The sequence below is a fragment of the Mauremys mutica genome, chromosome 2, assembly GCF_020497125.1.
Source record: "Mauremys mutica isolate MM-2020 ecotype Southern chromosome 2, ASM2049712v1, whole genome shotgun sequence".
Lineage (NCBI taxonomy): Eukaryota > Metazoa > Chordata > Testudines > Geoemydidae > Mauremys > Mauremys mutica.
Genome location: NC_059073.1, coordinates 284,210,472 through 284,224,727, shown reverse-complemented (window position 1 = coordinate 284,224,727; position 14,256 = coordinate 284,210,472). Strand labels below are relative to the sequence as shown.

General features: G+C 49.2%; 1 protein-coding gene and 1 long non-coding RNA gene across 7 annotated transcripts in view; one reads left to right on the top strand and one right to left on the bottom strand.

The window, feature by feature from the left end:
• The window catches only part of LOC123363951 (mitogen-activated protein kinase kinase kinase 3-like), a 114,388-nt gene that overhangs the window by 20,585 nt on the left and 79,547 nt on the right, over positions 1-14,256 (bottom strand). For all 6 annotated transcript variants that reach the window (XM_045005571.1, XM_045005572.1, XM_045005577.1 and 3 more), the window contains 2 exons: positions 8,754-8,887; positions 6,016-6,089 (listed from right to left, as the gene is read on the bottom strand). In XM_045005571.1, coding sequence (XP_044861506.1) covers positions 6,016-6,089; positions 8,754-8,887 — 208 coding nt within the window. The remainder of the gene's footprint in view (positions 1-6,015; positions 6,090-8,753; positions 8,888-14,256) is intronic.
• On the top strand, positions 7,019-10,804 carry LOC123363952. The gene is made up of 2 exons (XR_006576955.1): positions 7,019-7,213; positions 10,569-10,804. It is a non-coding gene; the product is annotated as an uncharacterized LOC123363952 (long non-coding RNA).

The following is a 14,256-nucleotide window of genomic DNA, read 5'->3' as shown; positions in this document are numbered from 1 at the left end:
TGCTGAGCACCCACAACTCCACTGAGTCTACTGGGGAGGGGAGGGTGCTCAGTATGTTAGAGAATCAAGCTTTCAAGCTGAGAACAGATCGCTGGACAGGTATTCAGGCTTCCTGGGTTCTAGTCCTGGCTCTGCCATTGACTTTGGGCAAGGCGCATTACCTCTCTCTGCCTCAGTTTCCCCATTTGTAAAATGGGGATAATGACAGTGACCTCCTTCATAAAGCGCTTTGAGATCTAATGATGAAAAGCCCTACATAAGAACTATGTATTATTAATGGTTTTGCTATGGAGAAAAATGGTAATTTTCATAAAGCATTTCTCAACAGCCCATGATAAGCTTTCCTCTCTTCCCCCCCATTGGTTCGCCTGCCTTATCACCACCTCCAGAATAAGAACAACATTGGACCACATTGTCTCAGATTCCAAGGTCAGAATTGAACTTGTGCTCATCTAGTCTGATCTTCTGTGTAACACAGGCCATAGAACTTCCCCACAATAATTCCCAGAGCAGATCTTTCAGCAAAAACATACAACCTTGATCTAAAAATGGTCAATGATGCAGGATCTGCCATGGTCCTTGGTACATTGTTTCAATGCTTAATTACTCTCACTGTTAAAAATGTACACCTTATTTCCAGTCTGACTTTGTCTAGCTTCAACTTCCAGCCATTAGACTGTGTTAAGACCTTTCTTGGCTAGACCGAAGAGCCCATTATTAAATATTTGTTCCCCAGGTAGGTACTTACAGACTGTGATGAAGTCAACCCCTAACCTTCTCTTTGTTAAGATCAAGATATTGAGCTCCTTGAGTCTACCATGTCTAAGGCAGGTTTTCTAATCCTTTAATCGTTCTCATGGCTCTTCTCGGAACCCTCTCCAATTTATCAACATCCTCCTTGAATTGTGGGCACCAGAACTGGATACAGGATTCCAGCAGCAGTGATCACACCAATGCCAAATACAGAGGTAAAATAACCTCTCTATTCCCTACTTGAAATTCCTGTGTTTATGCACTGTAGGATCGCATTCTGTTCTTTTGGCCACAGCATCACATTGGGAGCTCATGTTCACCAGATTACACATCACAACCCCCAAATCTCTTTCAGAGTCACTGCTTCCCAGGATGGAGTCCCCCATCCTGCAAGTATGGCCTGCATTCTTTGTTCCCAGATGCATACATTGAGCCATATTAAAATGTACATTGTTTGCTTGCGCAAGTGATCTAGCTCACTGAGTCAGTGACCTGTCTTCATCATTATTTACAGCTCCCCCCTCCCAATTTTTGTGTCATCTGCAAACTTTATCAGTGATGATTTTATGTTTCCTTCCAGACAATTGATAGAAATGTTAAATAGCATATGGCCCAGAACAAATCCTTGCAGGACTGTCACTTGATGACAATTCTCTGTTTATGGCGACAAAGAGTCTTGTGGCACCCTTATGCTCCACTACTTCTGTTAGTCTATAAGATGCCACAGGACTCTGTCGCTTTTTACAGATCAAGACTAACACGGCTACCCCTCGGATATCTGTTTATAGTTACTTTTTGAGACCTACCAGTTAGACAGTTTTGAATCCATTTAACATGTGCCATATTAATTTTATATCATTCTAATTTTTAATCAAAATATTGTGTGGTGTTGATTTGTATTATGCACATTACCCTCCTTAAAAGTATTTGCTCTATAACTGTAAAAAAATGTTTCCTCTGTAATTGTAAATCTTTATTGAATCCGGTATCAGCTGCTCCATTATCTTGCCTAGGATCGATATCAGGCTGACAGGCCTATAAGTACCTGCGGTCATCCCATTTACCCTTTTTAAAAATTGGCACATTATCTTTCTTCCAGTCTTCTGGAACTTCCCCAGTGCTCCAAGACTTGTTGAAAATCCACATTAATGGTGCAGCAAGCTACTCGGCCAGACCTTTTAAAATTCTTGGATGAAGTTATATGGAGCTTCTGATTTTAAAATGTCTAACTTTAGTAGCTTCTGTTAAACATCTGTAAATACTCCTGCGGGAATGCTGGACCACTGCATATGCGCAGAATTCATGTGCTAGAAAGATGCTGCAGTTATGTCATTTGCTCATCAGGGGTCACTGTGGCAGCTAAACAGAAAGCAGCTGCTCCCGCAGCTGTGGATAAGGAAAAGAAAGAGGCTGTCTTCCTCACAGCATCCTGCCCACTGGGCCAGGTGAGGAGGCATGGGATATGGGGGTGGAGGGAGACGGACAGCATGGGGCAGATGGACCTGCTGGGACGGGGGGCTCACAGACTGGAGCTCAGAAAGGCTGGGGGGGACAGACTGGGGCAGGGGGCTGAACCGGAGTGTGGGCGCAGGACCACATGGTGGGTGGCTGAGTGTGGGCGCAGGGACACATGGGGGAGAGGGGATGCAGGGAGGAGAGGTGGCTGAGTGGGGGTGCAAGGACACATGGGGTTGGGGGGATGTGGGCAGCTGTGCTTGACTAAATGAGAGGCTAGGGGTCAGCAAGGGTCTGCATAGGGGAAGCTCCCTAACAATTCCTCCCGGCCCAAAAAACAACCTGTTTCAGACTTTCACCCACACCCAACATCCCTCCAAGTTCACACCCAGGCTTCTTCACAGCGATTACTTCCTTCTCCCTCTGCTCCTCCATTACCTGACTCCCCCAAGCCTTTGCACTGCTTCTGAGGGGTGTGGGAAATACGCTTCTGTATTGTCATTTAACAGAATTACTCAAAGTTCTGGATTCACACGCCTAGTAAGGAATCTATGTGTCAAAAGACATTTCCTGAATCTTTTTTGTTGTCTGTATTGTTAGACATAGTTGCTGACACATATTTTGAAATAAATGATCAAAATAATTGAAACTGGCATGATTATATTATTTTGACAAAATACGCAGTATTTTTTAAAATTGTGCACAGAATTTTTAATTGTTTGGTGCAGAATTCCCCCAGGAGCACTTAAAATCCATCAATTCTTCATGCCTCTTCCTCTTTCTTCCCTCCTCTCTCGGAGCCTCCACACCACCTCAGCAGTACTGGCGCAAGAGCCTTCTCCTCTCAAGCTCCTGCCAGGTGAACCAGCCTCCCTAGCCTTTTATTTCAATTATATTCCTCTGATTTCAAATCTCAGCTGAAAATAGCTTTTCCTCATTGCCTACAAGGTGTCTCTTGCTTTCTGCCTCATCTTGCTCTGATTATTTAACTGCATTAGTCACTGTAGCTCCATGAAGCAGTTTGAGGTAGAGTTAGTGTGAAAAAATGCCATGCAGAATGACAGTGTATTGGGACTTTGATCAGTGGTGACTGCTGAGTTCAGACTGAGTTTTCATTCTAAACTTTATTTTGGACTCTCTTAGAAGGTCCTCAGACAAAGTCCCCCTGAGGTGACGTTACCTGGAAGGAACTGAGACGAGAAGGCTTTGAGTCATGGAGCTCTGACAAGGACAGGTTTGGTTGTTTGGAGAAGAGGCTTTATACCACTCTTTGCTCTCTCCTAACTCAGAGACCGGTGGGCCGGCACGGTTGGAGCTGGTCAGGTGTTAATTGTACAGAACATGCTGGCACAGAATTGGGTAACAAACAGAAAGAGCCCTCACATTTTAATTCTCTCCTCTTTTTGCCCACACATGTAGGTTGTCCTCTCAGCCAATACCAGGAAATTGGAAACAACATCTGCACCACCCAGTGAAGGGTCCAGTTCTGCAGCCATTACCCAGAAGTCCCTAGGCCAAATTCCAAGGGGATACCCAAGGTGCTTGGCTCCTTTAGGCTTATTTACACCAGCTTGCCAATGTGAGAGTATCAAGGAGCCAGGTGATCTGCTTTAAGAGACACCTTCTTACACCCTCTGTTAGTTGCTTTCCTTGAAGCGCTTCTCCCTTCCGCCCCGCACCATGCAAGCTGCACCAGCTCAGACACCCTTAGGGCATGGCTGCACCTGCAGCTGTAGAGCGCTGTGAGTTAAACCAGCCCTCGGAGACAGCAGCTGGGAAAGCGCTGCAGTATGTTTACACTGTCAGCTGCAAGCGCACTGGCATGGCCACATTAGCAGCTCTTGCAATGCCACGGAGAGCAGTGCATTGTGGTAGCTATCCCAGTGTGCAAGCGGCTGCAGCATGCTTTTCAAATGGGGGGGGGAAGTGGAGTGACACAGGGAGTGTGTTGTGTGTAAGTAGGGGGAGAGACAGTGTGTTTTGGGAGACACAGAGTGTGTCAGCATGCTGTCTTGTAAGTTCAGACAGCAGCAGAGGGAAACTCCTGACATCAGCCCCCCCACTACGCGCACACACCTGCCTTGGCAGCAGCAGCATTCCACAGTAATGGTTTGCTTTATGTCCTGGAGCAGATAAGCATGCCAGCTGTCAGAAGCAGAGCTTTGAAAGGGGATATCCCCATGTCTGCAGTTCAAAACAGTGACAAGAGTGGCCACTTGACTTCAAGGGATTATGGGACATTTCCGGAGGCCAATCACAGCGCAGTAATGCAACACATTGTCCACACTGACACCTTGGCGTTTCAGCCGGAGCGCAGCAAGCTTTATGCTTCTCGTGGAGGTTGATTACCAGGAGCACTTCAGCTGCAGAGTCCAGGCACTCTAAGTGCCTTGCCAGCATGGACACCTCAGGAGTTAGAACGCATTAAATCAGCCCCGCGCGCACTAACTTGCAAGTGTAGCCAAGGCCAAAGACTCAGTGAACTGAGTAAGGGTGGTGGGGGGTCTAAGTGAGCATGGTCTGACCTGAAGCCCAGTCAAGCTGATGGGAGTTTCCACTGGACTTTGGATCAAGCCCTAGGTCACTTTAAGGGTTTGGAGGAGAAACTGGGCTGTGTTCATTGTGCTGTTATTCCAGGTGAATCATAGAATATCAGGGTTGGAAGGGACCTCAGGAGGTCATCTAGTCCAACCCCCTGCTCAAAGTAGGATCAATCCCCAGACAGAATTTTACCCCAGTTCCCTAAATGGCCTCCTCAAGGGTTGAACTCACAACCCTGGGTTTAGCAGGCCAATGCTCAAACCACTGAGCTATCCCTCCTCCAGGGATATTTAGACTTAATTGCGATATCAAGGAGGAGTGGATGGGCTGGGAGGAAGGGAGCCCACGTTTCATGTACATTTGATGAAGAGCAATTGTGTGAGTGGAAATTATTACAAGGCACAAAAAGTCAACGGAGCGTAGGGCTGAGACAGCTGAAATGTGCAAAGTTGGAGCGCACGTAAGGATCAGATCGATACAAATCAGACCTGCTGTAATGCGATGCTAATATAATATCGTCAAAACAGTCATGGGGGAAGAAAGAAAATCAGTGATAAGGAAAATAAATGGGTTCCCAAAAGAAAAAAAGACATCGTATCTGAGACACTAACCTGCACTGGGGCAAGTTAGCTGTCACAAATGCACTGGCGGGTCTGGATTTAACTGGCAGTGCTAACGACCTGCAGTCACTTAGCACAATGTGTCCTAGTTGCTTCTTGCAGAGGAGCTTAGTTGTTTTTCCTCTGGTATCCTTAGCACCTTTGGAGGTGTGGATGTCGGTCTGTGACTGCTCAATTTACAACACTGAATTGAAAACATACTCTATGGGTAGAGAGGAGGCAGGGAGCAGCTAAGGCGATATTGATCCAGTGATCTAGAAATCCATAGGGATGAAAGGGGGAAAAGATCTTCCAAGAACCAGAAAAACTGGAGAGGGAAAAGGTCAGATAGATTATCTAATCCCCTGCTGGTGCAGAACTGTTCCCATCTCTCCTTTGTCCAGTCCAGTATTATACGACTCAAGGCATGGTGCTTCCCTCACTTCCACGGGGAGACTATTCTGCAGGCTAACAGCTCTCTCATGTTAGGATTTATTTCTTGGTATTCAGTCTAAATTTCCCTTTGCTTAGGTGCAGCCCATTTCTCCTAGTCATAACCCCCCTGGGACATCTTAAAACAAATTCTTTCCCTCCTTCAGACACTTGCACTGGAAGGGCTGGTGGTTTTATTCACGCAGGCAAGCCCATGATGATGTATCTGACTTACCTGTCTATAGATCTGTCCAGGGACTGGCAGCTCCCAGAGAGTGACTCATCAGGACTGATGAAAGGTTCAAGCATCTTTGGACAGCAAGGAAAAGGGAAAACATTGACTCAACGGGCTGTAAACCCTGAATCGGAAAATCCTAATAGTCTGTTTTAGATAATCCTCCAGATCCTCAGCAGGTGTAAATTAGTGACTTACAGCAGTGGAGGGTCTGGCCCTGTACATCTGTTACCCCATCCAATAGGGGATCTCAAAGCATTTTGAAAACAAATTAATTAAATCCTCTGACACAGTAGGGATGGAGATTCTTCTTCTCCATTATTATTTACCGATAGGGAAATCGAGGCACAGGGATTGACGTCCTGATTTCTGAACGTGCGCAGAGTCAGGGAGTGCTCCACATTTTCAGCGCTTTTGAAAGTCAGGGCAAACGAGACGTGCCCAAGGCCACCTGTTAACCTGGGGCACACTCAGGAACCGAACTCTGGCCTCCTGACTCTTTGGGTCGCTGCCTTTAATCACAAGCCCACCCTTCCCCTCTGTTGGTAAAGGGGTAACAAGGAGGTTAGATCAAGGAATTTACTCTGCTCTCCCCAGCTCAGCGAGTCAATAAACGCTGTATGTGCGTGGGCTCCTGGGTGACACATTTTACTAGATGGTGTTAATTATATCTGACTGTTAACAACGGAGTTGTTCTCCTAGGTGGCTTAGGGAACCACAAAGGCTACACACACGTCCACTACCATGGCATTTTCTCCATGCCACCCAGCGGTGTTATAACAATCCCACTTAGTCCTTTTCATCGACAAGACACTTCACAACTAGTAACTAACACGCACCCCCCAGCACCCCTGTGGGGTCGGTGCTAGGCTCAGCTTTCAGAGGGGGCAGCTGAGGCAGGGAGGTGAAGGCTTGAAGGTGGGATTAGAAGCCAAGGAATTCCTCCCGCCCCGTGCTATGCTTAGGGTACTAGAGCATGCTTCTCTTTCCCTGTGATGTTTCTATGGTTACCGCTATTTAACTGGCTGCCATAGCAACACTCATGTTTTGGCAGGAGAGTCCCAACGGAAACAGTAACTCCCCCACTCCCCCTTCACACTTCTATCCCAAAGGCTGAGGCATTGCAGCAATCCAGCCAACGAGGAGATCTCCGTCCTTTGGGACCCATTGTTGCCACCCCATGCGATGGCCACTGAGGGTCAGTGGAGAGCAACGGGAAAGTCCCCAGTGTGCAGTCTGTCATTCCCTGGATCCCCATGCTCCCTCCACCAGCAGCCAGCTGCCCCCAGAGTTACAACCCCCAATTGTCTCCTGGGTGGTAACAACTACAGGCAGCCAAGTCACCAGAGTGTAGCCACCTGGGCAGGGGGGGGGAGGATGGGAGGGGCAGTGGCCGGCCCACTGTACACTGCTGGTGAGAGCCAAGACTAGAACCCAGGTGTCCTCAGCTAAGCAGTGAAGCACAGGGTCACATCCTCAGCTGGCATAAATCAATGCAACTCCATTGAAGTCAATGGCCACATGCTGACTTACATGTGCTGAGGATCTAGCTCCTCCCTTCACTTTATCTAACCCTAATGAATGCAGCTCAGAAACCATTTACAAACAGTCCAAGCCCAGTGTTTGGCTGCTAGGCGCACAAGACATCTGCGCTCAGCTGCTGCCAAGGCTCCTCCAGAGAGAGTGTTCAGTTTATTAATGGCCATATAACAAACCTTTGAAAACATAACTTTGTCATGGAAACCCTGGCCCAGCCTTCCCGCCTGTGTCGCTAGCAAGGGCCATGATAACGCAGGAGAGACACTTCTTCCCCTATGTCCTCTTTGGTGGCAGTGTGAGAGCAGCCTATTTCTGAAGGCATTTATCCCCTTCTTGACGTTGGCAGCACCGCATCCCTCCCACGTGGCCAGTGCTCACCAGGGCTGCGTTTTCAGTTTGCAGGGCTCTAAGGCCCTAATCCTGTGAGGTGCTCCATGCGAGCAGATCCCTGCACCCACATACTGTCCCACTGACTTCATTTGGGCATCGGGATCCATCTGTATGGGGAAACTTGCAGAATCGAGGTAGAGCAAATGGAGAGGGAAGGAGTGGGGCGTAAGTTGCTTTCCCCTCCAATTTCACTACGGCTGAAAATAGTGGGGCCAGGAACCATATCTGGAGCTAACATGGATGTGGGAAGCAGGGAGGAGAGCTCAGCACTTCCGCCCCCTCTGCAATCACAGGGAATGGACTGGGATGCTCTCACATCATCTCAGCCCCATGTTTGTCATTCTGGGGGACCATAATTAAGGTTCTGATTGCTAACAAAAGCTATTTGCACCATATATTTCCTAATGGTTTTGATACGGAAGTGTGGTTTCTCCATGGTTACATATACCCCCAATGGCCTATAAGTGTCTGTGATGTACTTGCTTATCACATGCTACGTATTGCAAAAAATCTTATGACCAGTTGTGCTAAGCTAAGCTTTCTACTCAACCTTGCTTAGACCTCAGCCTGTTGCCAAGTCGAAACGTCCTCCGACTTGCCTTTCAGTGTCTTACATTACTGAAAGCAACCTTGCACGTAAAAATATAAACTGTGCTTGCCCCTTCTGGATCAGGTCCTGGGCCACAGGTCAACACCTAGTAACTCTCCACTGCTCCACCTCTGGAGTAACGAGCTCACTCTGGGGGTTGTAATGATCTGATTTGCCTAATGCTGATGATACTCAGCTCACACATGCCAGCTCCACTTACATTCTGGTCCATAGTCTCAGGGATGAACTCCCCTTCGCTGTTAATACTGGTGTAGGAGCCCTGCCGAGCGATCTGCTGCTGTTCTTCAGGAACGCTCCCCGGGGGTGGAGAACTCCGGCCCGTGTGCAGGGAACCTACAAACACAGACAGAATCGCTTGTAAAGAAGAGAAGGAATCATCACTGCCCGGCCCTGGTGCTTTTTACTAGATCAAGCCTGAGCTAGGCTCCAGAGCTGACTGATCTCTGGGGAGGAAGGTGTGCAGGGCCTGGAGAATCCATGCTACCATTCAGATCATGGGGTCAAAGGCTTTCGGAGCAGGCACTGTCTTTTTAGCCATGTGGGGCTGAACAATGCCTACTGGTGTGGGGCCCCATTCCCTGGCTGGCACCCCTAGGTGCAACTGCAGTACAAACAACAACACTAACACAATACTAAAGGAACAGGTTTCTAAAGCTTAGCTGTAATACCCAGAGATGAGCACAAACCCAAACCTCTGACCCACAGGTCCCCTGAACACTGGGGCAGTTCAGCCCTGGATTGAGTTATGGCGGCTAAGGCCCAGATCTTCTACAACAGGGGAAGTCTGATGCTCTTGGAAAAATCGACCGCTCTCTGCTTTGTATGCGTTTGCTGTGCAACACTGGACAGCCACATGCGCCAATGAGATGTATGTTAAAAACCAACTAAAAAAATACCCAGCCCCTCTCCTGCTGACCTCTCCCACCTGATGTTTCCCTAAGCTCAGAGGTCCTAGAACCAAAAGAACTTTGGGATGGAAAAGACCCAGATAAATGATCCGAGTGGTCCCTTCTGGCGGTGGATCTATGGCTCTATCAATAGGCACCTAGTCCATCTCCTACTTGATGCAGGGCTGCCCCCTTCTGTTCACTTATTAGACCCCAATACTGTGACTGACTCTGCACTCTCAAATCTCTGCAGCCCCACGGTGCCCCACTGAAATCAGTGGGGCTCCTCAATAGCACAGAAGCCACCCGCACGCATCTCATTGCAGCCCTGATCCTGCAATGTTTGATCCAATCTAATTTTAAACGTCCCAGGTGATGGGGCTTCTCCCTTTTCCCTTGGGAGACAACTCCAGAGCTTCACAGCTCTTGCTGTCTGTTTTCCATTTTGTCCCATTATTTCCTGAGTCATGGTAAGCAATCCCTCCACAGTTTTAGTGCTCGCTCACACCATTCCAATATCTGCCAACTATTCTCATGTACCCTGGCTTAGCCATCACTTGGCCAAGCTGCACAGATGTAGCTCTTTAAATCTGTCCTCACTCCTCCCTTATCTTTGTCGCATTCCACAGAACTCCCTCCAGACCATCAATATCTGTCTGGTAACAAGATGCCCAGGGCTGAATGAATATTTCAAGTGCACCAGAGGAGGATCTATCCCCATCTCTGTCCCCAGATGTGATGCCAATACATCTCAAAACTGCACTGGTCTTTGTTACCAGGGCTGATTCGAAGTCATTTTGATATAAGATCTGTAATAATCCACTGGTGTTTCATAATGGGCCAACTTCATCTCTGGTGTGTAACTCCACTGACGTCAGGAACCCTCAGAGTCTTTGAATGTCCTTCTCCTTTGTTTTAAACAGATGTAAATCAGGAGTCACTCCCCTGAAGTGCTAGAGATCACCAGATCAGGCTCATTGCATTTACATCTGGGATACATTTGTTCCACTGTAAAAGCAGCACTGGGGGTGAGGGGTAGCCAGTCCAGATCCCTTACTAGGATTTGAAAAATAGTCATATGGTTTTGAGACAATTCTTTCCCCCGCCCCCTTCTTTTCCCCTCACAGATTTCCTACGGGAAAAGTACACCGTGGAAAAACCCCCAAACCAACCAAGAAAGAACTAATGCCAAGACCCAGGAGAGAAAAGACCTCCAATTATTACAGATCTCATATCGAATTGACTTCAAACCAGCCCTAATAACAAAAACAAATGGGAAGTACAACGCAGTCTCTTTTCTCTTTAAAACAAGAATGTAACCATGTAAGATCTCAGTTTCCTTGAATAAACCAGATCCACAGTATTATTAGTCAATTATTTGTTTAGCACTGCTGTAGCAAACACCAAAATAAAGGCAGTCTCTGCCCTGAAAAGCGTATAGATTTCACACATTGGGATTGTTGTGTCTCAGTTATGTTGGGAATTTCTTTTATTACCCGTATTGCGAGACAGGGCTTTGTGCTGTTGCTACCACTTCTCTCTCTCCTAGAGGGTTCTTTCAAAAGGAGTCTAAGGCTCTGATCCTATAAAGATTTACATACCCTGAGTTTAACTTGAAAGATGGGAGTAGCCCCCATTGAGTTAAATAGAACTGCTTGCAAGTATAAAGTCTTTGCATGATTGCATGCAAGTCTTTGTAGGATCAGGGCCCTAGTCTGTATAATAACTCCTTGCGATGGCATTTACGGACCCCACACGGAGACTGAGGGAGGGAGGGAGCAGTACCAGGCCAAAAGGGCCCCGCCCCTCAGCAGCAGCAGATTATGCTCCAAATAGAGGATCTGCAGAGGAGGGACTTCAGTCAAGGAGGGAGGGAAAGTGAAGGAGAGGCTGGCTAACAGGAGGATCGCAATTTGCATCTTCTGGGGACGAAGCGATCCACAAGAGAGGGTCTGGACTGGGGGTAAGACTCAACTGGGAGGGCCCCTTTTCCCTCCCCACTGAGGGAGATAACTGGACACTGAGAGGAGAGCTCGGGAATGCTCAGGTACCTGACTGAGCTGCTGGGACTGATTGGGGACTCCCGGCTGGAGGAAAGCAAGCTGAGACTATGTCCCAGAGCAAGAGAGAGCACCCTGGGGAGGCTGGTCAGGCGCACCAAGAAGAGGTGACAGACATTCCAGGCCTCTCCTCCATGGGCCCTGGTGGGGAGGTAGCTTGGGTCCCCCTACTTCTCACTCCCCCCGACATCTGTCTGGGAGAACTCCTGAGCACTGGAAGATTGACAAGCCATGGCCTGCCGACCTGACTGCAACTCACTACAGGGTGGAAGGCCTGTCGAGCCATGGCCTGCCCACTAGGCCTGCTGGCCTCTGCGTGAAACCCGCTTCACTCCAGCTTTGTTATGCCTTCTGCCACCAGATTCAAGGGGGATAAGAAACCTGACACTCTTTCAGGATAGGCAGTAATTTGGATGGAGGGGCCTCTCACTGGAGAGGAGCTTGGTACGGACTGGGCTAGGGACCCGTTGTGGCAAGACTGTCCCAGTGGATAAAGTTCAGAGGAGCTGATAGGAACGGCTCACAGTTTGACACCTATAGCGGTGGTGGGTACTCCAAACCACCAGGTGTTTTCCTGCAGCCCTTGCTCTGTGTCCTTACACCTTTTTCTTCGGCTGCTTGCAGAAGTGGCTTGAGGCCTGAGGCTTGGGAGTAGGGCTTTCTGGGCCGAGGGAGGGCCCTGCAGTGTCGAACTCTCTACTCCCCCGGATCAGGTGGAGCCACCATCAGAGCACAGTGCAGCCCCAGCACTCCCCCCGTTAACGAAGCCAGAGCGCCACTCAGCATCACCGTGCTTTATTCAGCATGGGACGAGGATGGAAATGGGGGCAGGTGGGTTGTGATCCACTAATGACAGAAATTATGTTGTCTAATGTATCTATAGGACTCAGACAGTACAGCAACAGTCACCTTAGACAGATTAGATAACCTAACCTTCATCCAGAGAGACCGAGAGGGAGGGGTGGATAGATAACTCTGGCCTTGGGCTGGCCCAGCCCACCTGTTCAGGTTGCTCAATAAACCATACACCTGTAAAGGGCAAGGTAGAAGGTGGAGTACCACTGCTCTTTGCACTGGATTTCGGGTGCTGAAGAAACAACGGCGGTGCCAAGGACAGAGATTAGGTGCCCTAGGAGCCATCCTACCAGGCTTTTCCTCCACCTCTTGAACTTGAAGCACTCCGCCCCGCTCAGATACAGCAGGCAGGAGCAGGCGCTCTGAAACATTAGCTTACAACAAAAGCCCAACTCTTGGGGCCTGATCCTCAGTGGGTGTAAATCATCGCAGCATCACTAAAGACAACAGGCAACTTACACCATCTGAGGATTTGGCCTTGAATATTCAGCTCAGTTGACCTAATCTGAGAGGGGAGTGAGCTAGGATCTGCCTCTGTTTTACACACAACACAACACAAGGCTATTCGCTCGGGGCTAGAGTACAGCATGTCCTGAGCAGGGCCAGCCAAACCAGCATGGAGATTCTGACAGCCACTCCTGGCATTTGCAGGGATCTTCCAAGTTCCTTTCCATTCGTTTTTTTTTAAGAACTTTTCATACAGCATGTGCAGAAAGTTTGTGGTGTTGCACGTACAGCTAGATCCCCTAGTGCCAGGCTTGGCTCCCCTCTGCCTAAATGTTCTCTGGTTTAATTCTCCCTCTGCTTAAGCAGGTCCCAAATCTTTACCAACTGCTTATCTGACAACACACCCTCCCCTGGCTCAGCAGAGATCCAGAAAAGAAAGTCTGTTTCTATTCGTTTATAAAAAGATGGGTGATGATTGCAAAAGGGGTCATCAAGCGCTGCCTACGCTCACAGCTGCAAGCTCCAGAAACTGAGGGCCCAGCCCTGGGCCAGTGTCGCCACAAAACAAAACAAGGGACATTATGCAAAGATCTGATGTTCATTAGAGTCCCAGCAGTGACTCAGGGGCTTGGGATGCAGCAGCAAAGGAGTCCAGGGTTTAAGGAGAAAGAGGATATGCTGAGATTAATAAGACTGGGCTTTTCAGCTCGGAAAAGAGACGACTAAGGGGGGGATATGATAGAGGTCTATAAAATCATGACTGGTGTGGAGAAAGTAAATAAGGAAGTGTTATTTACCCTATCACATAACCCAGGAACCAGGGGTCACCAAATTAAATTAATAGGCAGCAGTACCGCGAGACTGAGCGGTACCGGGACTGCGACCGGTGCCGGGACGGGGTGCGGTACCGAGACTGGGATCGGTGCCGGGATCGGGACCGACGTGACGGCGACCGTTGCCTGGATCGGGACCGGGTCCGAGGCTTGGAGCGTCGCCCCTCTCTTCCGTCAGGGGTCTGGGGCCGCATCATTGCCGGCTTGCCCAACGATTGAACAGCCCGCACCGGCGCTGCCGGGGGCCGGAGGCTCGGTGCCTCTACGAGCTGAATAAGCTCTCTCGCCGTCACAAATGTTTCAGGCGTGGACGGGAGATGCAGCTCTACCGCGGTCGGCGCCGGGGAGCAGGGAGGTACCGGACTCGACGGCTCTTGAGGTGCCGGAGTCAGCGGAACCGTGCACGGCTTGTGCACTACCACAGCCGGTGCCGGAGGTGGCTGGGTAAGCTGTCCCGAAGGTGCAGGTTTAGGAGCCGGGTGCGCCGTCTTCCGCTTCCTCTGGGGGGAGAGGGAACGGTGCCGGGACTTCGGTGCCGTCTGCGTCCCTTTAGGAGCCTCGGTACCGGGACGGCTCGGTGCCGCTGGTGCACTGCGCGCCGAGGATGGTTTCGGCGGTGC